The 26,876-nt window shown below is 44.3% G+C and overlaps 2 protein-coding genes across 6 annotated transcripts in view; one reads left to right on the top strand and one right to left on the bottom strand.

The window, feature by feature from the left end:
* Window positions 1-207: 207 nt before the first annotated feature.
* Window positions 208-10,312, bottom strand: LOC118288630. Its single transcript, XM_035614927.2, has 2 exons — window positions 9,925-10,312; window positions 208-4,297 (listed from the first exon to the last, which is right to left on the bottom strand). Exon 2 carries the CDS (start codon window positions 4,276-4,278, stop codon window positions 2,803-2,805), a length of 1,476 nt encoding a protein of 491 aa, XP_035470820.2. The 5' UTR covers window positions 4,279-4,297; window positions 9,925-10,312; the 3' UTR covers window positions 208-2,802.
* Window positions 10,313-17,342: 7,030 nt separating this feature from the next.
* Window positions 17,343-26,876, top strand: part of slc1a9 (solute carrier family 1 member 9) — a 27,949-nt gene continuing 18,415 nt past the window's right edge. Inside the window, exons 1-5 of one of the 5 annotated variants that reach the window (XM_047328013.1) lie at window positions 17,343-17,387; window positions 17,495-17,628; window positions 24,643-24,801; window positions 25,578-25,730; window positions 25,959-26,212. In XM_047328013.1, coding sequence (XP_047183969.1) covers window positions 24,648-24,801; window positions 25,578-25,730; window positions 25,959-26,212 — 561 coding nt within the window. In that variant the 5' untranslated portion in view covers window positions 17,343-17,387; window positions 17,495-17,628; window positions 24,643-24,647. The remainder of the gene's footprint in view (window positions 17,388-17,494; window positions 17,629-24,642; window positions 24,802-25,577; window positions 25,731-25,958; window positions 26,213-26,876) is intronic. The other 4 variants (XM_047328014.1, XM_047328015.1, XM_047328016.1 and 1 more) reach the window with 4 other exon arrangements.

The raw sequence follows: 26,876 nt of genomic DNA, 5'->3' as shown, positions 1-26,876 counted from the left end.
TCTATTGGCACCCTGAAATCCGATAGGCTAAGGAGTAGTTCCTTTTGAAGAGAGCCCCGTTGTAGAGATCAAAGGGCACAGAGGTCGGATGGGACGGGTGGAGCGAGGCCACAGAGGCATTGTGTTCAGTCGACGGCAGGTAACGCATAAAGTTTATGTTGGTGCCACTTTCTAAAACGGCGTTCTTCTTTACAAGGGGTTTATATGTTCTTTTTTTTTATTTTTAGACTTTTACACACAGAGTCCTATTGAGTCCGTGGAAACAGTTGCTCGATGTCTTCTGTGGCATCGTCTGGGTTACCTTGCCATTGGGCACGAGACTCAACATGTTCAACAGAACGCTTACAGAAGAGGCGAGGGGTTGGAAATGGCCGCACATTCAGGAGACTGAGGGAGTTTCATAAAAGAGACTTTTGCGTTGTATCATAGCAGTTCGGTTTTTCCCATCTGAGGATTCTGAACTTTATCAAGTGCAGAATTTTCACAACCTGGCAACCCAAACAGACAGGTACGGTACTGTCTATTTTGGGCTTGCCAACCCTGACCCTTGTCACTGGCCTATGAATTAAATTATTTTAATTCATAAAATCCCGTCAAGTAAAAACTATACCCCTTTGTATTTCTTGTAAAGTGGTACCTACGTGTTTAAAATACATTAAGAAAGACGCGTCTTTTGAAGCCAAACCCAAAATGCCTCAGTAGCCCTCCGCGATGTCGTTCTGTGGTTTTTACGACCTGTAATCATCAGCTCAGGGTCTCGGGTAATCCCAACGATGGCAGAAGTGACAAGAGAGACAAAACAGCGTGTCAAAGGGAGGAGGAAAGAAAAGAAACTAAACAAAAGAAACAGGATGGACAGAAGTTGGTCATTTTACTGCACACACAAGCCATAACAGAAACCAAGAGCACTCCTGGGGGGGGGGGGGGGGGGGGGTGAGATCATAGAGAGGCCGAAAGAGAGGGGCGAGCCAGAGGAAGCCCAGGAAACAAAACCTTTAGCCTCTGTGTTTACGATGCATGTCAAACAAAACGACAATGACCTAAAAAGCATTTTTTTTGGTGGTGAAAATGATATGAGGTGTCGTTGAAAAAAAAATAAATATATATCTGTATGATAAAACCTACAGGGGTGGGAGCCTGGGGATCAATTTGTAAAATGTGTGTATTTTTTTCAGTTGTATTTTTTCATTTTTTACGATAACTATTTATTTTTCTTTAGGTATGTATTGGATAAATGTATGTACACGTTCTGTTCCCCTCTCGACTTCATTTCGACTAGTTTTAAAAAGTAAATATGAAAACATTGAAAATGGTCATTCAAATATGCTACTGTACGTGTACATTTTGAGAAACCAATTGTGCAAATGATTTAACAGATTTCCATGATTAAAGTGATAGTAATACAAAAATTAAAAATGTCATCTTGAAAAGAAACTTATGAGGATGATGATGATGATGAAAATGGTGATGTAGAAGAAAAAATTATAATAAAGCAATCCCTGTGGATCTGCTTATCATCGCAAACTTTCTCCATTTTTTTTCATTGCAGGTAGTCCAAAGTGAGTATCCTGTTGAGTTCTATTCTTAATGACAATTTAGAGTATTTTCTGTTTATGGCATTTTATAATTCTACACGACTACATTTATGATATATTCAACTTTTTATGCCAGTAGTGATTTTGCAGTTTTTTTCTTACAACAAAACCAACATGCAGGACTTTAACTTGTAATTTAATATTTTTAAATTCTAGTGAATACTTGTTTCTTATATAGTTGTAGTTTTATCTTTCACTGCCCAGCAGAAACTGATTAAAGCTGAAAAATACATCAAAATTTACTACTCATGATCACGTTTTCCTGAGCAAATGATGAAATTCTGCATTTGAAAATATATACAGTATATACTCTGGATCAGTTAAGCCGTACGACAATAATGATTACAAAGATGTTTTATTACCATGTTTGGCAGGCAGACTTAGCAAACCAGCAGATTGTAAAATGAGCTTCCTTGTGTGTCAGCTAATTGTCAAACCACATTGTTTTACATTATTAACCACGTTCAACAAGTTCCACAGACAGAGAAATACGTCCTGCCACGAAACTGTCACATCATCCAGCCTTGGGTGAGATCATGCTTTAAAAAAAAGTGCTCACGCGGAAATTTGCATATATCGAATAGCAATTTTTTTCTCTCTCGTGGGACTGTAAAGGGCGCTGATTACAACATTCATGGTAATCCTCATGGGAACAGTGTGGAGCAGTAACATGGAGCCTCAGTAGGTGGCGCTCCTTCCTCTCACAACCCAGAGTGGACCAGGGCTGGAATTATCATCAGACACTTCTTCTATAAATACACACAGATATACATAGCTTCATACATAAAGGTATACTGGTGTCATATTGTACACATATATTTATATTTATATATAAAGGAATATATTAATATCAAAGACATACACATGCTTACATACTAAATGAAAATAACTTAGATTATGAAAGATGAATCATACAAAAAACTGTAAAATCTCTATAAATGACAAAAAAAATTCCCTAAGATCTAGTGTTGAGGTCTTCTTGTGTTTTTCAAAAGTCTTTAGAAGCTGTGGAGGATGGAGGGATCGGAAAGAGAGAGGGAAACACTGCGTATTAAGGCAGGAATAACTTTCCCATCACTGATTCATTGAAACCAGCGAGGGAAAAGTGCAAACAGAGAGATGTCACAGCTGCTCTGCTGTGTGTCACTTTCTACATCTTGCCATCCCCCCTCAATCCTCTCCCACTTCCATTATCTCTCGCTCTGTCTCAGCTTCTACCCTTCCTCGTCAAGACCTCCCTCCCCGGTGCCTGATTGGTTCTGGACAGCAGCACACAGACGCAGGACGAGTCGATGCGGATCCACCTCCATCCGGTTCTGTTGTTCGCATCCTTGGTGAGCGCTCGCACAAACGACTGCTTGGATTTACACTCGCTCAACCACTGTTTTTTGTCCACCCCTAAGCAGCCGGACCCGGCCACGCCCATCGCCGGGGATCTCGGCGCCGCACCGGAGCCCCTCGACCTGCCGGTGTTGCTCGGCTGCTCCGCCTGGCGACAGCGAGTCTCGTAAAAGTACTGTTTGAGTGGCCCGGTCTGCGTTTGGATTTCCTGCAAGATGGTGACCTTCTCACCGTGGGAGTCGATGGCCGACTTCTTGTCGGTGACCCAGACACTCTCTGACTCGCACACGGACTTCTCGCCTCTCCGCCTGTCGATCAAGTGCGAGCGTTTGTCCCGCTTGACGTGACGGGCCACCTCACCGTGCGCTCTGGAAGAATCCGCCCAACTCGCAGTCGTGCTCCTGTCGATCGCCCGATCCCCGTGACCTTCGGTGTGTCCGTCCATGTCCTCCTGCTCCTCTCCGCCCCCGTCCTCCTCCAACAGGCCAGTCTCCAACATGAGGAGGAGAGGAGGGTGTTCTGGAGGCGACAGGGAGGATGAGAACAGGACTCGTGGATGTGCGTCCATAAACATCTCGTCTCCTGCGGGGATGCTGTCCAGCCCGGTCCCCAGGCCCAGCCCTGCCTGCGTCAAGCTCTCCTCGGCCGGACCTCTTCCAGCTCCCGTTGTCGGCTGGATCCCCGTCCTGACTGCTGATGCATCTCTCAGCTGCTCTGAAGGAACAGTCGATTCTTGTCCTCTTGGACCTTTTAGCGTTTCGGCAGATCTGAGAGCATTATGGTCTTGCGCTGCGGAGACCTGCAAGAACCTATCTGTAGAGTCCTGAAGAGTGTCCTTCTTGGAAAAGTTCATGAAACCAGAGTAAACTTGCCTGCTGCTGCTGCTACTTCTGTCAGCTTTGTAGTCCCTTGGTAGAAAATTATCCTCGGATATATCCCTGGTCCCGAGTGCCCGTCCTTCAGCGGGAGCATCCAGACCGACACTGCTTTTGCCATCGCTGCCTGGGTTGCTAGTTGATTGGTAGGTTCCTTGATTCTCCACCTTGAGCGTGGAGGTGTCTTCGCGTGCAGAGGATTTCACATAATCCTTATGGTTCTGGAGGTTTTGTCCGTTGGTGTGTCGGCTGAGAGCGGCAGCCGAGTCGAAGTCCGTCTGCGAGGCATTTCCTCGAAAGTCGTAGTCCGCGGGGGGAGCTGCGAGGCGAGCGGCCGGGTCATGACGGTGCTCTCTGCGGTTGTCGGAGCCAGGCTCTGTCGTCGCGGCAGCGATCCTGGACACGGGGTTGTGAGGGAAGGGCAGGGCCGAGGCAATCACCATGGCAACCAGGGGAAGCCAGTGCATCACTCCCAAGACGTATCAGCTGGCGGTTGAAAAGAGAGGAGAAACGGGGGAAGCGAGAGACAATGTTATTTTATACAATTCAATATGCAGCTTATACAGTTAAAAGGGAGGACCTCGATTAAAATGTAAGATGAGAGCTTTTACTAGTGGCCCACATCTTTATGACTCCGGTGCTGCAAACGCGGAGGTATGGCTTTACAATCTTGGCAGACCCCGTGGAAAAAACGGGGCCGGGTACAGCAGGGTTGCCCTCTGCTTCTTCATGTGGGAAGAGTTCAGCAAACGCGCGGCGTGGATCCGGCCGACCGACGGGGCTGACCTTCAGACGGATACACTGACAACCTGGTACGTAGGCAAGTCAGAAACTTTACAGCCAAAGGAAACGGATTCAAAACACGTCAGCAACACGAGAGAACACGTCTTCTCTCTCTCTCTCTTTCTGACAACCCAGGGCCTTTTTTGATTGTAATTAGTGTTTCCTGAGTAATTAGGGTCATAAATTAAAAATTTGGCTGAATACATTGGTTGAGAGACTTGAATGTGGACCTCTCGCCCCTTACAAAAGGCACAAAAGGGTTTAGTCCGCTACCACGACTCAGCGTGAGAATGTGTCAGCTAATCTACCGAGGCAGGACACACGGTTTGTATAATGTCTACGTACCAAAACACAAATGTAAGGAGAAAGCATGATGCCAGTGTTGTTAAAGTCTACTTCAGGTATTCGACCTGAACACACCTGGGCTTTCTTTTGAAAAGGTGGAGCAGGAACATGATACAATACATCTGTCACCCTGGGCGGGAAGAGTCTTACTAAGAGGATGATGTGCAACCATCACTTTTGTTGATGTCTATCTAAACTTTGTGCAACTTGTAATCACAATAGGATTAGTGGTAGATGTTGGTTTTTTTAATTCTGCAGAAAATCTTCCCAGTAATTCCTTTAAGACCAAACTAAATGAATCAGAGGGTTTGCAAAATCATTATTATTATTCAAAAGTATAGAGCATGTTGTCTTTTCCTTATATCATTTTGAGTTTGTCATGGTAGTAAATTGAATATCTTTGCGTATCGACCTTTTGGTTGGACGAAACATCTTGAGCTCTGGTAAACTGAGAAGGCAATCATCCAATCATGTTTTATAGAACAAACGTTTGAATCTATTAAATCGAGAAAATAAACAGCAAATAAACGATAATGAGAATAATCGTGAGTTGCAGCCCCCGGGGAATTTTAATTATAGCAAGTGAGACCGTGCAAAAACTCTTGGAGATAAAATTAGGGCAAACTGTGATCATTATTATGTTACCTACATACATAAGTATTCAGTCTTTTCTAATGTGTTTGAGCAGTCATTACAATATCTGTTACAAGCACTCCCCTCGTGTAAGCCATAGGTCAACATTTCCTCACATGCACAAATCTTGAATGAGACTACATTATGAGTCAAGCAGAGACGATTTGTGTGTGTGTGTGTGTGTGTGTGTGTGTGTTTTAAAGTCAAGTTCACCTTTGACTAACGAGAAAAATATTCCAGTCACCCATCCATGTGGCCTGTGCAGTCATGTGTCTGAAAGCAGGGAGGAGGTCACTTGGAAAGTGTTAAAATAGGTGGAATGATGAGAATGTCAGTGATGCAGCTTTACTGGTGAGGCTCCTTCAAAGTTTCCTCAGGCAGCGGAGAGAGAGGGGGGGGGGGGGGGGGGAATATGCAGGACAACAGCAGGTAAGTGTGAAGGAGTGGATGTCATGACAGTTTTTGTGTTTGTGTTTGCTCGTGGCGTGTTAGTCTTGCACGGCTGTGTGAGAGTGGATGTTTCATCAGTGACCATCCGTGACTGTGTGTGAGTGTGTGTGAGTGTGTGTGTTTGATTGTGTGTGTGAGTGTGTGTGGGTGAACATGTGAATGAGTGGCAAAACAAAATCCTTTCAGTGACAGGACGTGTACTCAGCAGGGGCCACACCCTGGACACAATGCAGCCACTGCCGCCGCTGCCGTGGAGCAACAAGGTTTGGTTTGACGCGTCACTCATGCAGTCGCCTCGGGCGCTCAAAGTGCCTGCTCGACATGCCGACGGTAAATCACATCAAAGTCCGCTGGAGCTTCCTCTGTTGCTCGGGCTACTGGTACACGCACAGCGGGCCGAGCTGCCAAATAAACCCAGGTGTTTTGTCTGATGAAAGCAGATTATACGGTAAAAACCCGGCCGTTAACACTCGCCAATGGCAATTAAGGCAGAAAACAAAGTGTGTACGGCCGCGGTCAACACAGTCTGGTGAAGCTGACGGGGAAGGAGGAGAGAGGACCATTTGAAATGAAACAGCTGTGACGAGGAGGAGGTGGATATCCAGGAAAAATCTGGAGGCTTTGTGGTACCTGTGTGTGTGTGTGTGTGTGTGTGAGAGTGTGAGTGTGAGTGAGTGTGTGTGTGTGTGTGTGCGCGTGCGTGCGTGCGTGCGTGCGTGTGCGCGTGTGTGTGTGTGCGCGCTCTGTTGTGGGGAGAGTTGTACGCTTCTCAAGGGTTTTCTTGGCGCACTCAGCACCACACAGGAGGCGGGTGGGCGAGCAGGCCTCTCTAAGTGGTTTCTTTGTAAAAAAAAAAAAAAGACGAGCAGCAACAGCAGCAACACTTCATCACCATGCTCCATTTGCTACAATGACACGCATCATTTGAGCTCCCTGTGAGGCCGGACGAGGGCCGCGACGCACTTCCGCCCCTCTGGACCAGACCCAGGCACAACTGAACCCCCCATCCACCAAAGACGAGCACACACACACACACACACACACACACACACACACACACACACACACACACACACACACACACACACACACACACACACACACACACACACACACACACACACACACACACACACACACACACACACAAAAATCCCATGCAATCTCTACAACGTGAGGTTTAAGTAAATAAAACCCCACTCCTGTTAATCCTAATCTCCGTATCTTGACATTGTTCCAAATGAGCGTAGGAAGGACACCTTGAGGACGCCATGAACTGGCTCCTTGTATCATTCAGCACTGATGGTGACGTCCGTCCGACCGACTGCACATTCATGTAGCAGATCAGAACAGGCCTCGGGGGTTAGAGTCCCTGTTGTTTCTTCTTTGTGTAATCACACTCACTGGGACCCACCACAATGTGGCTCCGTGAGACGTGAGAATAAAACAGTAACAATAAACCAGGAGATGCAACTTGTTTCAACTCTTCTCCCTAAACTGAACACCAAAATTCCCAAAGGATATCTGGGAACATTTTTAAGTGACAGCTTGAAACAGATCTTTTTCCCTTTGCTTTCAACTAGTTGTTTTTTTTGTGTTTGATTTTTTTGGAAACACGCAATGTTTCCCTCCTCTCTGTACCACTATTGAGAATTTAACTAGTTCTATTCTCCATTTAATTATGTTCTCATTGTTACCGCGACTTGTTTCTCTTCGTCATAAAGCATAGAGCTACAACTTTGTATAGAGGGTGCTATATAAGATTTACTAGGGCTTCAAACTAATGTTTCTTTTCTTTTCTTTAAATAGATTAATCCAACATTTCTTTTCTCCGTTAATCCAAGAATGGTTTCACCCGAGAAAACTTTTAAATTAAACAAAATACCCATTGCCATTTCTTTAAATCCAAGTTGATGTCATCACATGTCTTTTGTTCAACCAACAGTTGCAAACCCAGGGACAAATTATATTTAAAGTAATATCAGAGCAGAGACAGCAGCAAATTTTTATATTTGAGAATTTTTTTTTACTTGAGAAATGACATAAAATGACTTAAAGGATTATCAAATATATCAATTATCTCCTATTATCAAAACTGTGCTGTAAAAATCTTGTTCATTAATTTATCAATTCAACAACAAATTGCTGGATCTCATTACTATGCAACTTTGAAGAGGCGTGAAACACATGAATGATCTTGTTGACGCGAAGCCGCGACGAACGCTTTGCTCCATAACACAACAGAGAAACAATAACGCAAAGTGTTTCTCCAGTAAGTCTGGCACCTGGCAAATTGGTCCGACTTCTGTTTTGAGTGCTGCCAGTGTGAACCCCCCTGAGGGGTTTAATCCAGAGGAGACGGTGTGAGTGATGGAAGGGGGGGGGGGGGCCCATAAAGCAGCTCCACACCTGGCAGTGGCTACTGTTATATTAGTACTGTTAACAAACTAATCCCACTCCTGTGTGTGTGTGTGTGTGTGTGTGTGTGTGTGTGTGTGTGTGTGTGTGTGTGTGTGTGTGTGTGTGTGTGTGTGTGTGTGTGTGTGTGTGTGTGTGTGTGTGTGTGTGTGTGTGTGGCTAATGTCAGACACATCCATCTGACAGGGATGTAAATGCATTCTGTGAGACTGTTGGGTCCAGGGCCCCCCGTCCCGTCCCGTCCCGTCCCGTCCAGTCCTACTCCTGCCTCTTTGAAGTCCAGTAACCTAGAGAGTGACGGAGGTGGAAGATGTCTGGAGGCCAGATGACTGGAGGGAAGCGCTCCTAAAAAACTGTTTGCACCTCAAATCGCGTTAGCAGACTTCCATGACAGGTTCGGTCTGCCTCGGGCTGTCTCGGAAATGAGCGTGACCGTGAGGAGTGGCTGTGACACCGTGTGACGTGGAAAACACAGGATGTACAGGTAAGAGTTTCCCCCCCCCACCCTTTCTTTTCTATCTATCTGTAAAGGTACAGTGAAGAAAGTCTTGGCCTCCCTCACATGTGTTCATTTACAATGCCCTGCTGCTGTCCCACTGTGCAAACAGCCCATTAATTCCAGCTCTGTGATTGTTTCATTCCACGCTCATGCCTGCAAGATCCAGCCCCCCCCCCCCCCCCAACCCCTCCATACAACCTCGGCTCCTATATGAATTTGACTGATCTCACATCACTTGATCTCTTCCTTTCTTGCACACGAAAAGATGAACAGTGGACACTTACCTACATGCATCGGTGCAGCAAAACGGCACACAAAAAAAGATTTCCCATCCTTTTAAAAGAAATTGGACATTGCTGCTAAATGAAATGAAATTCTTTGTGGTTATTTCTCTTCCCACAGGGCTTGTGGGGATTAAAGACTTCTCCGGAGCTAAAGACATCAGCTGCAGGTTTGCTTTAAAAAGACAACCTGTGTGATCTACCTGGTAAGGTGGCAGCTCTCACTCACCTCACCTGACTGGCTGCCAATGAAAACAAAACATCAAATGCAGCGGTGCCAAGGAAAGCAACAACAAAAAAAAAAATCTGCAAGACTGTGAGTGAGTGGCACGATTAAAAAAAACGCATAGATTTCGTTTAATGGGATTCACAACATAGAATGAAATAAGATTTAAAACAACAGGTCAGTTGTGTCTACATGCATGAATGTAGGTAGACTATATATATATATATATTATATATATATATATATATATATATATATATATACCTAATTAGGAAATAAAGGAATTTTACAACAAGACAATAACATATTTAAATAACTTGCAAGTCTCTACCTGGCATTGTGTAACTGCTTCAGTCCAGCCGACAGCCCGAATCAATCAATGACTTATGATGAAAATAAACTACAATAATCCACACACGTGCCAATAATGGTGGGCGGTGTGCGTGTGTGTGTGTGTGTGTGTAGGTTAGGGCCGTACCGTTTAGGTGAGATCCGGACCCCGCGTCCTTCCAGCTGACACCACATTGATTATAGAGTCCTGTCGCCAGTTGCTCAACTGGTTTAAAAGAAAATTAACTCAAATAACACTGTCGCACGGCACCCGCGGAACTAATCGAGAACATTTATATTCTCTTCTTCCAATGGTCCGTGACATTGCATGTCAGGTCCCCCCCCCCCCCCCCGCCCCACACCCCTCAAAAAAAAAAAAGAGTCCGACGAGTAAAACAAGTAAAATAAACCAGAATCTCGGTTCTGTCCCGGGAGCGCTTGTTTTTAGACAAAAAAGCTCCAAAGGGTATCAAAGATGAAAACGTGTGTTAAAATGTAGATATCCCATGAGCTGTTACTCCTCCGAGGCGGGTCGCGTTGGTGGCGGGAGGGTGGGGGGGGGAGAAAGGTGTCCCGGTTCGAAATATGTGAACGAAGAAGTGGAGGGGTGAAGAAGTTGGCCAAATGTTTTAAGATCCCAACTCCGCCTGGAACGCGTAAAGTCGGACTCGGCGGTGAAGTTCGCCCGAGTTTGGAAGTGCCAACGTCTTGGCTGTCGCTTTCAAAATAAAACCCGGTCTGACGCAGGTTGTTACGCAGCAAGCGCTAAGACTAAGGGTGGGTGCTTTTATTTTTTAAAGTCGAAGGCAGGCTACATCCGGCGCTTTCTCGACTTAGCTTCAGCTAGCTTAACACATGCTAACGACTCCGGTTTCTCTCGGGAAGCGCAGAGACACGACGAAGTGTTTTCTTTTTTTTTCTCCCCCCCCCCCCCCCCCTTCAGGAGGTTAGTAAATTGAAAAGAGACCCTACAACAATAAACGCCCGCGACAGCAGATGTTTTTTTAGAGAACCTCGACACATGTTTATAATATGCAACAGTTTATCCGGCGTTTAGTGCCGATTTTCTTGCTAGCTAGATTCGACACATTCACTTGTGTGGCACTGACTTTGACATGTGCGTGACTGAAATATGTTTTATTATTGCCTGTTACCCTCTGCTTTTTTTTTCTTGCTTTTTTTCTCCGTTTTCCTTTTTAATCCCACACTTAACTAGAAAACCAATTAAGTGTGTCACCAGCAGCAGTGTGCGTCGCTGGCACCGCTCCGCGCGACGGGAGTTCATTAAGGGGGCTCGCGGTGACCTCGCAAACAAGCTGCAGCGGAGCGGGACGTGATCCGTCAAAGAGGTCCGTCCTCCTCCTCGTCCTGCGAAGTGCAACAGTGCAACATAATCCCATTTGGCACAATCAAGCAAGGGAGGGGGAGGAGGATGTCACCTCGGGGGTTTTAATGCCAAAAATCCGAGTCTGTTTTCAGATCGCTTCCTGTTCGCTCGCGCCAGATAGTTTCGGTGTGTGCTCACTCTCTGGCTGCAGGTGAGAGTGTGTGTTTTTGCTCAAGGGCACTGTGACAGGATCATTTTTTTTAGATCCTGATGACCTCACAGGCTGTAGTTTAGATCCACTGGAATTTTTTTAATTTGGCATCCAAGTGATGGTTAACAAAAACATAAAATACACACCCTGAAAGTACTTCAGAAAGTTACTCTGAACTTGGAGTAGTAGATTAACGTTTTAGTCTTAAATTCAATTCAACACATACATTTCACCAGGGGGTGGACTTGATGATTTGGGGGCCATAGGCAACGTGAACCCCCCCCCCACACACACACACACACAGAATCCCAGTTATGACTAGGGCTGCAACTAACAATTATTTTCATTATCGATTAATCTGCTGATTATTTTCTCGATTAATCGATTAGTTCCTACAATGTCATAAAATGGTGAAAAATGTAAATGGGGTTTTTTTGTTCACACACCAAAGACATTTAGTTTACCGAGGAGCAAAGAAACTAGAAAATATTTACATTTAAGAAGCTGAAATGAGAGAATTCTGATTTTTTTTCTCAGAAAAACTCCCTGAACGGATTAATCGATTATCAAAATAGATGGCGATTAATTTAGTAATTGATTAATTGTTGCAGTTCTGGTTATGACCACTGTCACCGGGGCCAACTATTATTTACACATACTTTATCCTGAAATAACCCCATATGTGAAACTACAAACCTGGAAATTCTTACATGAATCTATAAGAAAATGTAACGGGAATATATTAAAACCTATATGTTTAAAGCATTGACCCTTCATCGTCAGCGTCCTAAGTCTGCATCTTGTCTCATCCCAGATGATAACTTCATTATTCTTATATAACGGATACTGAAAACTGCTCACAAAAAGATGAAAATATCTATCGGCGCCGCAGGCTAAGAAAGTTAATAGTTTTTGGTACAGGTCCAGGTTTCACATTTTTATTGCATTTTTGTCATACTCCACTTATTTTAATGGGGGAAAAATAATCTGGCACATTTTTATTATGTGTGTTTTGATGCATTACCCATCCATCCATAAAATTAGCAATGCTGCTTATCCTTTTCAGGGTGGCGGGGGGGATGGGGGTACAACCTGGACAGGTCGCCGGCCTATCACAGAGCACGCTTACATTCAGACAAATGGGCTATTTTTATGTATGGGAACTTCTGCAACAGTATTTAAATGAAGTTTACATACAATTTTTCCATTCCATTGTAGAAAGAAGGGTGCGAATGTGTTCTGATGCTGAACGATCCAGTAATTCAGATAATTTGTTCCGTGCTTTAATGTCAGACTGAGACATTACGCTGTAAATTTCCGTAACTGGAAAAAAAAAATTGAGGTGTTCTTAAACTTTTGACTGGTTGTGCGCCCTGTCATAACTCGCCCTGCCTGCACTCGGATATTTAATTTATGAATCTTTCCGCAATGTTCACAGTCAAATGCTGATTCGATATGTAGTTTAATTGAAAGTCAAAACACGTGGACACAGTCATTTCTCTGTATGTGTGGGAGGGGGTGAGTGCAGGAGGTTTCAGGACTGCTTTAAAGTGGAAAGGCTGGAAACGGGAGCTGGTGACTGGCTGCTCTGTCTGCCCACAGGTCCTTGGGGGAAAGTCGGCGAAGGCCTCGGAGGAGACACAATGGAGGTCTATGGAGGACACACAGGCCCGACAGACAGTTCAACGGGTCCTCGGAGCAGATAAGTCGTCCCCACACAGACCAGACTGAGGGTTCACTGCCATTGACCCGCTGAGCCTCACCACCTTGAATGGCCTCGTTGAAAGGGAGAGCCGTAAATTGGTGGATGAGCAGAGAGGGGAGACTCTGCCCCCCCCCCCCGCCACTCTCTCTCTCGCTCTCCCACATGCTATCTCTTTCTTTCCTTTACCAAGTAGTGGTTTCCATCTCACCAAACCCCTTTCCCCCCTGAATGTTTAAAAAGATGAAAGGAGAAGGAGAAGAATGGAGACAAAGGAGGGGAGGGTTGTGTTACCAACCCTGCCCCTGAGAGACTGCTCATGAAAGAGTTTGGGGATGGGAGAGATAGGGACTGGAGAAGAGACACCAAAAGAGCAGGGGGGATCATGAAAAGAAATTTTTTTCAAACGCCAGGCCGCTAAAACGGGTCACTTCTGTATAGCGAGGCGGACTAAAGTGCAGTCTTTAGATGGAAGGGAGCATTGATGTACTTGCCTTCATTGACTGATTGTGCCATCACGCACACACACGCACATATAAACTGTCTCTCATTTCTTTCTTTCTGTAATCATACAGTAGAAACATTAGAATTAGATTTCGGAGAATCCTCCACCAGATTCTCTTTACCATTAACTTGTCCAACACAAACACACACACACACACACACACACACACAAAATCCCCCGTGTCTCCCTTGCGGCATTCCTCCCTCTTTGGCATTTAGTGTCAGTCACTCGAAATCCTCTCAACCCTCCCACCTCTCTCTTTATCTCCCTCTTTGTCTGAACTTGCCCTGCATGCACTTAGATATTTCCGCCTCGGGCCGCGTTGGTGAGAGTTCGACTGAGAAGGAGAAAGAGAGCACGAGAGAAAGTTGTCGGCTAAGTGTGGACAGGAGTGACGGCGAAATAAAGATGACGATTGAAAGGGAAGGGACGCGCAAAATGTTGTGTCAGAGGCTGTTGACCTCTTGCCCCCTCTGACAGACACACACACTCACACACACATTTTTAGGACATTCGTTCACAGTAATGTGCGACATGAAAAGATTTTCTAAATCCCCCAAGTCACTGAAAGCCTTTTAAAGTTAAGTCACAATAAATTGCAGACAGCTAACACAAATACTCGACAGCAGTTTTTTGTTTTTCTCTCGGGGCTTTGTAGTTTGGACAAACAGATTTTCAGGAAAATTATTCAAGCCCCATATTAAAAAACATTCAGATCCTTTTTTTATGGCACAGTCCTGCCTTTGGCAACATCGCATACACACTGTGTCAAAACTGTGATATCAGTTTCACTCAGTTCATGGTCCCACATCTTCAGTCGTGATTCACATTTCAAGTTTTTTTTATAACACTGAGGTGTTTCCAGATGTCACTTTCACTACCTCCGACTCCTCTGATGAAATCTTTCCCACACCCAGAGCCATCAGACATGGACCTATCGCTTTTCCTCATTGGACACCCCTCATTCGTTCAAAAAACGCGGATCGAGTGTAATTGGAAGGTCGCTATTATGGCAATTATTGCAAATAGCTGAGCTGAGCCGTCATAGTGTGTCTGACTGTCTGTCCACAACTGAGCCACAGTCACTGAGTCAGACCTCAATTACACATCCTCGACCTTCCCAAGGTGCCCGGCGTCAGGCCTTCATCATCCCCTCTTCCATCCCCACACACTTTGAGTTTCTCTGTATTCCTTCTTCTCTCCACCTGGTTTGTTTTACTTTTTCATCATTCACCTCACCTACTAAAACCCCCTAAACTTTCTAAATTCAAACCTTTCCCTAGTGAAAGCCGCACTGCCGTCGCCACCATTACCGCACACACACATGTACACCGTGGTGTATCCCACATGTTTCCAATTTCAGGCATAATGCTCTTTTCTCCGCAATCTGACCCAATTAGCCAAAGCCTCCTGGAAATGCCCCAGTCGCCAGGCATGGTGGCAAAGAGGTAAGGGGTCTGAGGTGAGGTCATTCACCGGTGGGGAAGGGGGTTCAGACTCCCTGATGAATGCGTCACCTCCCGTCTTGTAGGGGGCTCTCGGTCAGTCTTCCACGTCGCTGGCTGAGGCGCTTCAGCTCTTATCCAACTTCCCTGCAGACATGTTTGGCACAGGTGTAGGATTGTGCCCAAGAAGCAACCCAAGCCTGAAATTAAATTTCACGGCTTACTAAAGGTCAAAGAGGATGAGTGACAGGGTCTGGAGCCAGACCACACGTACACTCAGTTCCGTTTGCACACACATGCACGCACCTGTACCGACACACTGCCTGCTCTGACAAACAAACAACACATGCGCCTACAAGTCTTTACTGCGTGAAAACTGAAATTAGCGTATGGAATGTTAACCTTCGGGAAAACTGTTTGGGCGGCAGAGAGGGAGAATATGAGAGCATCCGAGCTGCAAAGCCCTCATTAGGGGAACGGGAGGACCCACTTTGGTAATTCTGTGTTATACTTAATGAGAAACAGGTTTGATTGGGTGCAGAATGCAGACTGGCGCGGCGCTGTTTTGCACTACCTGGCAGCCTGCCCCCGCTCCAAGTCTGCGACGTGCCCGTGTAGAAGCTGGGGTGGTTGTCAGTTTGTGAAGCGGCTTTAGACTCCACACAGCCGTCAGCGCAGGCACACACTCTGCTCGTCTTGTTTACATCGTCTGTGACACCGACCCCTCTCCTCTTACATCTCCCTCTCCCCCCTGATCACCTCGTCCTCGTCTCCTTATCTGTCCCTCCTCAGTGTCTCCTTACACGACTCAATCCACCTACAGCGAGAAACACTTTCATTCTCTTGCCACAGATTTCGTTGCAGTCTGGATGCGCCTGGATTAGACGTGCAGCCTAAATACTGAATGATCTGTTTACAGTTACGTCTTCCGTCGTTGTCAGCCAAATCCACAACTTCCTATGTTTCTCTGCATTTTTGCACTCGTCCACCTCCTGTGTCCACCCCCACCCCCTCTCAGCTCCTGCACGTCCCCTCACCTCTTCTTCCATATGCCATGTTTTGTCCCCTATTTGTTGCCAGGGGAAAAATGTTACACATTGTAAACTTTACTCACTGTACAACACCCCACAGGATTGGATTTCAGAGGCAGACTTTGTGTTTGAACTGCTCTGGCAATTAGCAGAGGATAGACTTACAGCGCACCCACTGCACAATGGAGGCACCAGCCCAGTTGTACAAACCCCTGTTCCTGTCCAGCCCCTCTCCATCTGTCACTCCCGTGGGACTGTGTGTGTGTGTGTGTGTGTGTGTGTGTGTGTGTGTGTGTGCGTGTGTGTGTGTGTGTGTGTGTGTGTGTGTGCGTTTGAATTCTTGTTTGTATGCTTGCATTTGTGCATGTTAGTGTTGGAGCTGGATATTAAACTGAACTCAGTAGATGGTAACTTTACATTAACTGTACCCAGTTAGCCATTAGAATAAGCTGTGTGTGTGTATACGTATACATAATTTTAAAATAGTTTATGACAAACTATAATGTAGTTATAGTGTAACTCCAACTCTGTGTGCCTGTACATGCCAATTGGTCTATAACTGGATAAGTAACCAAGCAAAAAAACAGATTAACAATCTAGAATATTATTCATAGGAAAAGTTATCATTTGTTGGGCAAATTCTATACATTAAACATGTTCTAGTATCTTCATATTACTACAATAGTACAATTGTTTGTGTTTTAAACCATCCAACCATACATTGGATGACTTAAAGTAAAAATTACTACACTGACAGAAAGTAAATATTTTATAAATGTCTAAGATTAGTATAGACTTGACATGTCCAATCAACAAACAGGTCAGAAATGCAGAATCTTTATCTTTTACATACAACTACTCTCAATGCTCATATGGGGGGGGGGGGGGGGGAATATTACGTCATAGGAATGTTTGTATACTACTGTCTGCAAAGTCCTGTTACTGTATAACATCAGATTTGACAGTGGAGAAGCTCCGCTCACAACTCATTCTCGTTGTGTCAGTCTCATCGATTGTGGTATTTATGTCAAACCTGAATCTCCTTGACGTCTTTATCAGTTTTGTTTGCACAGAAATTCTGTGCATTGATGAAGCGTCATGGCCCGCGGAAAAGCTGCACACTTGTATGTGCAGTATGTCGCAGCTCCACCCACGGTTCCGTGCACTCTGAGGCCTCACGGACTGATATGACATTGATATCTGTCAAAAGATCACTCAGAGGGAAGCTGCTGTACAACGTTTATCCACCCAGTGCAGAGTCATAGCGCCCTCCTGTGGAAGGGAGGGTAACTGTGACCCCCCCCCCCCCCCCCCCCCCCCCCCCCCCAACCTGTAAACAACGTCATCCTTTCTCTCCGGGTGACAGATGAAATAATAGGCAATGATGGAAGTGAGTGAACGGGGGGAGAAAGAAGGGAGGGAGGGGTTGGAGGCTAAGATGGGGGTGGTGGGGCTCAGAGCATCAAGCTGTTGTATTAATCTGCAACTTTTTCTCAGATGACGCAAAGACTGTGACTTTGCCTCCCTCGTCCCCTCTCCCTCTTCATCTCCACCCCGTCCCTCCTCTCTCTCTCTGGGTCTCTCCCTCGATGCCTCGTGCTTGTTGGACGGGCGACAGCATCACACAGCAGGTAAGCCTAGTCACATCCTTGTTGCCGTTATTTTTATTTTTTTTCTCGCCCCATTCATTCTGTGCTAAAACATGCAGCAGCAGTATCACACCGTTGGTCACCTTTGATGGGGATTTCTGTGATGGGTTAAAGATGAACTGGTGTATTAGTGGTGCAGAGATATTGATGATAATTTGGGATGTGCAGCAGATTAATGCAAAGTTAACTGCAGATGTGATTTCCGTTCTTTTCAAATCTGCCGTTTGTAATATCCGTAATATCTTATCAGTTATCAGCATTGTCGTCGCACGCTGTCTGCTGTCAGAGAGAAGAGGATCACAGAGACTTAAGGAGTTTCCAAGACGTCTGTTGGCTCAAAATGAGAAGATGGATTTACTGTACGGAGGGAATGAGCTGTGTGAAATTCAGTCCTGCTGGAGTTAGGAGCAATAGAGAGAACTTTCGGTGACAGATCAAAAAAAAGAAGAAAAAAAGAGGAGAAAGAAAGGGGAGCAAGAGGAGAAAGGGAGAGTTTATAAATAGCAGAGGCTTTACAAGGGTGAAGAGAGCAGATGTGAAAGACAGTCTGTGCTTAAGGAGTTCAAACAACAGATTAATACACTCAGATTATCGTCCGAGAGGGAGGGGACACGTGTACACACATTACACAGATGCAGAACAAATTACTCACACACACATAAGCCCCAACATTTTCTCTCATTGACGCTCAATTTCAAATACTGACAGACACACACATATCACACAAAAAAACGACGTTTCTGGCGGTGTCCTCCATCCCTTTCTCAGCAATTAAAATATTTTGACATTTTATTCATTTTTGCAGTGAATTGTCAAGCAAAAAACGCCACAAATTTCTTGGTGCCAACTATTGGAAAGTGATGATTTGCTTCTTTTTAAATTAAATATCTTTGGCTTTTGGACTTTTGGTTGCACAGAACAAGCACGATAAAGATGTTACATTGTGGTCATGGGCATGTTTAAATGTTTTTTTGTTTGAAAAAATCATAGAGAGACCTGCACCAGATCTGCACCAAAAAGTATTATTCCTTAACAGTTTTGGTCATTTATAAAGACAAAATGTTGAACATGTAGTGGTTTCAGTAGTAAAATTTGGGTTTTTGACTGTTGATCAGACAGAAGTTGTGATGGTCATATCTGACACTGTGTAGACTAATTGATTAATTTTGGGAATGAAGGTTAAATTGAAGAGTTGTTGGCCTATTTCCATTTAAACTAACTGACAGAAGTTTTAAACACCTACAACTCAAAAGTTTTGCCCGGACACACGTAAAACCAATAAAAACGACAATCCCAAAACAAACGGACAACGAGCGCAGTGAGTAATGCTTAAAAAATCCTTCACATTATCCCTTCACCTCATACGATGTTAAACATGCCAAGTGAGGACGCGCATTGACCCACGTGTGATCACATGATCCAACCCTTGAGTGTCTGGATCTGATTGACGCTGACCTTCACTGAAAGGGTTAATACACACAGTTCAACCCTCCTGATGTTTAAGCCATGGATCAGACACGTGTTCGATGGCAGTTGTGCATATGTTGGGGGAATTAGGTTGACCACGTGTAGAATATCTACATCTGCAGAGGTTTATTATATAGTGTGTATTAGCAATATGAAAGAACTGACCATACTTCGTTTTATGCATTTTAAAGCACTTTATATACACTCATATGAATTCCAGAGAAAAAAAACAAGACAGCAGTTAGTGCTCGTAAGTTAATAGTTTGCCTGTTGTTCCCTTTTCTTCTTCAGCATCGGATTTAGTTACAACCCAGAACTCGTGAGCTTGTGGCTACAATGTGGGAAGTTATGTACACGGTGGGCTCGTTCAAGTGGTGTGGCTTCTAGCCGCAGAGGCTAAAAGATTAGCAAGCTAGCAGGCATGTTATATAATGCAGGAAATGAAAAGGCCTTACGGCAGAGAGAGAAGATGAGATGGTTGATATCAACATTTTCTTCAGATGTATAATCAAATTCTGAATAAAAAAGCAAATTCCATGACCTCATCATTTCTGAAAATGTCAGCAAACGTGTGACAACTTGTGAACTCTGAACTTTAAAAAATTTTTCCCAAGATTTGAGATTATATATACCACAAAAGGAGGGTGTTCATGTGGTGCCATGTCTCTTTTATTAATGCAAAATATTAAAGTGCATGTCATTCCTGATGGTGTATGCTGACACTGACTAGTGGCCAAGATCATCCCACGATTACATTTTCATATTCACTCATTCCTTGTCAGATGTGTGTTTGTGACCACTTTATCCTGCAGTGTCTTGTAGTGCCGCGGTGACCATCCTCATCTGCCTCTGTTGAACGAGGGGGACCGGGGGGACGGAGGGGCGGGGTGGGGATTATATCTCGATCCCTTTGCAAAGCTCACACCAAACAATCAACCATTGGAAATAATCCTCTGAGACACACAGACACTAGCACACAGTTACACACACATGGATTTCTGGCTCACAATATATTCCAATACATATTTGTAAAACGCACACGCACATAGATACAGAGATAATCTACTCACTCTCTTCAGTGAGCAGTTTAGTGTTGATATGGAAAGACGAACAAAATTGATGAAGTCAAGTTTTGGTCATTTCCACGCCATCATGAAGAGAAACATATTTGGATGTAGTCTCTAAAACTGTCTTACAAAAACATTGCATTTAGGGCTAAGTAACAACTAACAATCATTTTACAATCTATTCATTGTTTTGTTGTTCTACAAAGTCTAAAACTCAAAGATATTAAATTCACAATAAAACATGACAGAGACAAGCATCAAACCTGGAAACTGAGAATGTTTGCCTTTTTTTCTCACTTCATGTTTGAAAAATGACCAAAAAAAATAATTGAAAAGGTCGACTCGAGGTTCAAGGTACAAGCGCAAAACAGTAAATGCAATGTTGGAAAGTCTGTCGGTGTTTGCTGTTTGTTGATTCGCTGTTGCATATTTTTATTAATCTCTGAAGCCCCTATTTCTATTAAATTGTCATTATTATTTTTAATAATAATTACTGTACTGTAATATTAGTTCATATACTGTAAGAGGCAAGCACATTGGACGAGAGGGGGGAGTTATAGCTGTGCTTATAGCCAACATGCATCTGTCTGATCTCTTGAATCAAATGCCATGATTGGATAGAGACCTGGTTGGATCATTTATGCGGACGACCATAAGTAGATGCAATTGAGGGGTGGAGTGTGTGTGTGGGGGGGGGGTTTGACATGACGATCCCGTGACAGCCAGGCTGGAATCGGTAGTTTTGCCTGTGTCCTGCTGCTCGGATTGTATGTGCACCTTCAACTACTGCAGCAGCTTGGGCTCATTTACAGTAATCAAAGCCTGCTCTTCTGGCAGATTAAGTCACTCTGTCTTCGCCCGGCCCGTCCTCCTGGAAACCATGACGATTAAAAAGATGTGTCGTAAGTACATGAGTGCATGTGGCGACTGATTGTGATGGTTATCACGCACAGCATAAGGTCATCGTCACACATCTGATGGACTGCCACTGTTTACACTGAGGACCCCTCATGTTTATCCAGTCGCCATTACTTTGAAAGTCGCTGTGGGAGACTTTCTGTCTTGCGTCTGTGTTTTCGGCCCGTAAGGGGATGTAAACGGCGTCGCCATCGCTGCAGCTTTGAAGACGTTCTACCTTCTACCCGGGTGCTTTCTCTTTCTCTTTCGCTCTCATCACTAACATGTGTTTCCAGAGCTCCCACAAAGACTAGGCTTCCCTTCAAAGGGGTTATGCCTCTTGGTCTGCAGCCTACCTGGTAGAGTAGTAATACCTGTGTCATGTTGATGTGGAATCCAGGATTTACTGTAAGCTGCCTGACCAAACAGTTTGAGCCCGCTGACTTGACTGGCTGCGTTTTAGCTGGGATGCTAAGCTGTAATTTGATGTAACAGGCATGTCTATGACCAGTCATTCCTCTCCAGGCTGTTGCTCTGATATTGTGAACAGCATCTGTTTCTTGTTCTTCGTTGAGAACTTTTCGAGGCAAGATGTTAGAAACCTAGGGGCCAGATTCGACCCTTCAAGGCTGTAAATAGTTTCTGTTTTCCTCAGATGAACAGAGCCGCTGGGACAGCCCAGTAAGAGCTGGTTCCTAGAGGCCAGCTACGTTTCATCTGGAGGCGGCTCTGACATTTCCTGGAGCAGGAAAATAATCTGCCTGTTGGGGAAGGAAGAAAGATTTGCAGAACAGCTTCAGGTCCTTGAGTATGTCCTTGCAGCTTACACTCTTCAGCGCCGCCCTTCTCGCAGGACACATGCTGTTGCTTCAGTGTTTCAGAGCCTCCCTCTGACCTGCCTCAGGGATCAAAGGTTTAATATCCAGCTTTCACTCCTAGAGATGATGACGGGCAGCCGTATTCCTACTGTATTATTCTGCAACACATCAAACAGGAGTTTAAAATTGCTTTTTGTATTGTGCAAAGTGCATGGCCTTTCCTTGTCATACTCTATAGAGCATATCACCATGGAATAACCTGCATCTCTAAAATGTCAGTTTTGTCACGGAATAAGCGAAACGGTGTTGATCCTAGATTGATTCCCAATCAGTTTGGAATGTACCCACCAGGATTTGACAGGATTTTATCTTTCCACCTTGGTCGAACCTTATCATAGAGGAGAGGAGGGAAATTTGTCAAAACCATACCACCTTTTTAATGAATATCAAGAAAAAAAGATTGTGATTTCTCACTCCCATTCCCCTCAGTAGACTGAGGTGATTTTGGTCGACTGACGTTACGAGACAACATTCATGCTAAGAATGACATAAGGATTGAAAAGAGGATTTGTGAAGACTATAACAGTGAAACCTCCTCCCCCCCCTCCTCTCCTCCGTACTCCGTTCACTGAGGATTATATCTCTGCGATTGAAACTTGGCAAGGCATTCTCCGCCTCCGAAAATATAACATTTCGGATCCCGGACTGGAGACTGCAGAGATATGGCCAGAGGGAGCAGGAGATGAGAGAGTGGAGGTGAAAGCGCGAGTGACAGCAGACAAACTATAGTAGGTAACATTGTTAAGGCTCCCCTCTTGTTTACTGTACTTTTGGCGAATGAGCGTGACTGTATCCCTGCTGCTGCTGAAAAAAAAAGCCATTCGGTCAGCTGATGTATTATAATCATGTCTGATTGCAATTGTCTCACTGAGTCAGACTCTTTGTAAATATGACATTCATACTTCTGACAAGGATTTGGAGTGGGTGCGCTGCTCTCCAGATGTGTTTATGTAGGATTAATGTTGAGAGATGGTGGCGGTGGGGTCTTTGTTAGAGCAAAAAAATGTGAGAGTTCAAAATAATCAAGTAATACCAAATCCACTCTCTTGTGGACTTAATGTCTTTTGTAGCTGCAGCTCATAAATTTGGAGATGCATCATAGTCCATCAAATGATGCCTTTTACCTCATGCTAGTGGTTTGGTTCTGGTCTGTTTGTCCTCCACTTTCATCCAGACTGAGATATCTCAGCCTCTGTTGGATGGAAGGCTACGAGGTTGTGTATAGCCGTTCTTGATCCCCAGGGGATGAATACTGCTGACTTTGGCGATTTCCTGACCACCAGCAGATCAAATTTGCATGAAAAATATGTAAACATCAAATTTATGTTTTTGCACAAAATTGTTCCCCAGACTATGTAACCTAATAATGTATCGATTTTCGCTGAGTGCTCAAGCACCAACATTTATTTTGGCTGAAATGTCTCGATGACTTTCGATGGATGTAAAATATTGTACGTGGCCACAAAATTTGGTACAATCATGTTTTATTTTGTACCATCATCAGGTTAAAATTCCAGTTTGTCCAAAACTTTGGTTTATTACTCAAACTAATAATCTTCCCATCAGCCTCACTCACGCTGTACTTTTTGATTAGTGCTAATTAGCAAATGCTTAAAGAAGAGGGTGAACGTGATAAACATTATACCCGCTGATTGTTAGAGTTTTCATTGCGAGCATGTTAGCATTAGCTCAACACACCACTGTGCCTATAGTTATATGGTCATACTCACTTGGTGTCGCCTTAACCAGGTGGACAAAGGAAACAAAAACTTCAGGATCTATCATTGCTTCTGTGTTAACTAGAGCAGTTCACGTATTTGTTAATTATACAGAATTATAGGAACTATTGTCTCCCCCTTCTGGTACTGAGAGCAATTACAAAACTCCCCTTGAATACAGAGATATTTCTACACTTTCAAGATAATAATTCATCAGTAAATGCAACACCTACATAGCCTACTCCAGAAAATGTCCTCCATATTTGCCCTCCCCCCTTTTTATTCTTCCAGCATTCTAAAATGAGCGAAAACCACACCAATGGTACAGTAATCTGTGTTTGTCCTCACTGGACTTCCCAGGATGGAAGTCTCACATTCCACCTTTAATTAACTTCCACTCAAGCCCGTGTGTAGACCGGTCAAACCTGTTGGTCGCAGACAGTCCAACAGCCATGCCCAGGTCTCCTGGGTCTGAGCCAACTCATTTGTCACTGCACTCATCAACTATATTCCTTCCTTTGTTAGCAGCTCCGTATTGTGTTTTATTTACATTCTGGCACACTGCAATTCCCATTTAGTGGATGATGCACAGATTACATCTCTCAAGTTATTTCTTCATGTCCTGTTTAGCCATCGCCCGCTGGGTTTGGGTTGCCTGCAGACATGCTCCTGTACTTCCTTTAGGAACCAAAGCCAAACACTCAAAGGACATTGTTGTTGTGTGGTAGAGTGGTAGGTAACCCTGGTTGTCCCCTAATCCCCATTTGAGAAGAGCCAGCCAGGATGGTAAAAATATGAATCCTCACTGGCCTCAGGAGAAATGTTTTGTTACGATGGTCTATAAATAAACCGGAGTCTGTTCACATTTGACAAATTAGCTAAAGAGCAACGGGTGCATTGTTGATGAACACTGAATGTTACAGCATGTGTTCTCCAGCAGTAAATCGGTTTCTCGCTCCGTCTCTGCAGGCAGGATGACAAACCAGACGACAGCCAACCAGTCCAACACAAACAAAGCGAAGGAGAAAGATGAAAACCAGCGAGATGACAACACAGAGGTTGCGTATAAAGATGCTAGCCACTGCAGCCGCAACACCCACAACCTGCTCCTGGGACTCACTGTTATGGGTACGCAAGCACGGGGAAACTCGCGATGTGTACTGATATTAATCTGTTTTCTGACTGCAACATCTATGAGTTTGCGAAATACGAGTCAAGGCATCCAGTGACCTCAAGAAAAATTTGACAAAACAAGCCTCAATTTCAGCTTTTGATTAACATAAATTAACATCCAAAATCCCCACATTATTTACTGACAGAATGGAAATTAATTTGAGGTCAGTTTTATTGCCATTTGTGCCGCAAGCAAATATTAACACGCACAATCCTAAACGTACAAATTCCATGGTCATTTTCCCGTGAGACAGCTAGGGCTTTTGTTGTCTTTAGTCTGCCTCTGGAAACACTTTGGTATGTTTCAGCATAGCTGTGTTCTTCGTCCCAAAAGAAAAAAAAAGCCCTGCAATGTTGAGAAGTGTGTTATTTTTGTCTCTCATTTGTCACCCAGATTCAACCCTGTTTACATTACTGTACACGTTTCCCATTAGTCAGAGGTCTACTTACATGTCAGACGTAAGGCACCGCAGTATTGGGTAGGGTAGCATGTCCGCCAAAAAATTCTAAACTGAGGGTCCATCAACGTATAGTTTCTGAAAGAAAATGTGGACGTAAATTGCAAAATTATCTTAATACAAATAATATAATCATTGAATAAGATAATACATTTCAATGATGACAGTTATTTTGGTCCAAATACATCAATTTATCTCTACTTGAACACAAAAAACATTAATTCTATTTTTTTTTCCAGAAACACTGAATAATTAATTCCCTCCTCTCCTCAGGTGTTGTCATGGGAGTGCTGTTTGGGATGCTGCTGCGGTACATGTTGGTGACGGACAGCTCCGTGCTCACTCTGGTCTCCTTCCCTGGAGAAATCCTCATGAGGATGCTGAAAATGCTCATCCTGCCTCTAATCATTTCCAGCCTCATCACAGGTAGGCCACTACACATGCACGTGTGCAAGCAACACGGGGAACATGGGGAGAAGCAAAGCAACAGCTCTGTATAGTGCATGTACATATAGGGGCAGGAACATATGGGACCAGGGTTCTGCAAACGTCAAACTTCCAGGAAAAGCCACTTTCATTCACTCTGTGGACATTATCAGGGACCGTTTTGATTATCGGTAAATGCAGACGCTAATGGCCATCTGTCTCTTTCAGGGCTTGCTGGTTTAGACGCCCGCTCCAGCGGCCGGATGGGTAGTCGAGCCATGTTGTACTACATGTCCACCACTGTAATTGCTGCCATCCTCGGGGTCATCCTGGTGCTGGGGATCCACCCGGGGAACCCCAAACTGAGGGGAGGTACGGCAAGCGCAGCCCCAAAGAACCAGGAGGTCAGCAGTCTGGACGCCTTCCTCGACCTGCTCCGAAACCTCTTCCCCGAGAACCTGGTGCAGTCCTGCTTCCAACAGGTACCTCACTGGCTCTGGCTTTATTACTCTGGCTGTTCTTTTGTGTACGCCATAGAGTTGCAAGCATCAAATAAAAACCTGGGATAAATAAAAACTGGAGATTGTGTTAGTGGCTCTCGAGCAAAAAAAGGTCTGGAACCATTGATCTGAAGCTCCATTAGAGCTACCAAATTAACTTTGAGGGTAAGATTGTTTTATCAAGAATTGCCCAAAATCATCATCCAAATTCTACAATTTTAAAGTTGCATAAGATATTAGTAATTTCCCCTCCGAGTTCTCCTGAAAAGGTCATAGTTAAAGTCATTAGCATGTCTGGACAAGGTACCGACAGAATGAAGGAAAGGCAGGGAGTTGTTTACGACTGGTGATCCTCCAGAGAGGCCAGTCGTCCTCCAAACTCCATACTCAATGTCTTCGACATGTGTGAGTTAACAGGTCGAGTAAAGGCTTGATTTGACTTAAATGTTTCTGGCTAGAAAGGGACCAAAAGGCCAAGGCTGCTTTCCGTTTTTTTTCTCAAGACACATGTGAGAGGATTGTGCTGCTGAAACGGCGATTGGTCAAAATTTAGGTAAATTTGTAGAATATTTGGTGTTTTCAGTTTTCAGCAGTGTTTTTAAACTAGGTAAGACAAGAGATTATAAAGAATCTTATATATCTTATG

This window comes from Scophthalmus maximus, chromosome 17, assembly GCF_022379125.1.
Source record: "Scophthalmus maximus strain ysfricsl-2021 chromosome 17, ASM2237912v1, whole genome shotgun sequence".
NCBI classification, from domain to species: Eukaryota; Metazoa; Chordata; class Actinopteri; order Pleuronectiformes; family Scophthalmidae; genus Scophthalmus; species Scophthalmus maximus.
Note: the sequence above shows the minus strand (reverse complement) of the source record. Positions and strands in the feature narration are given on the sequence as shown.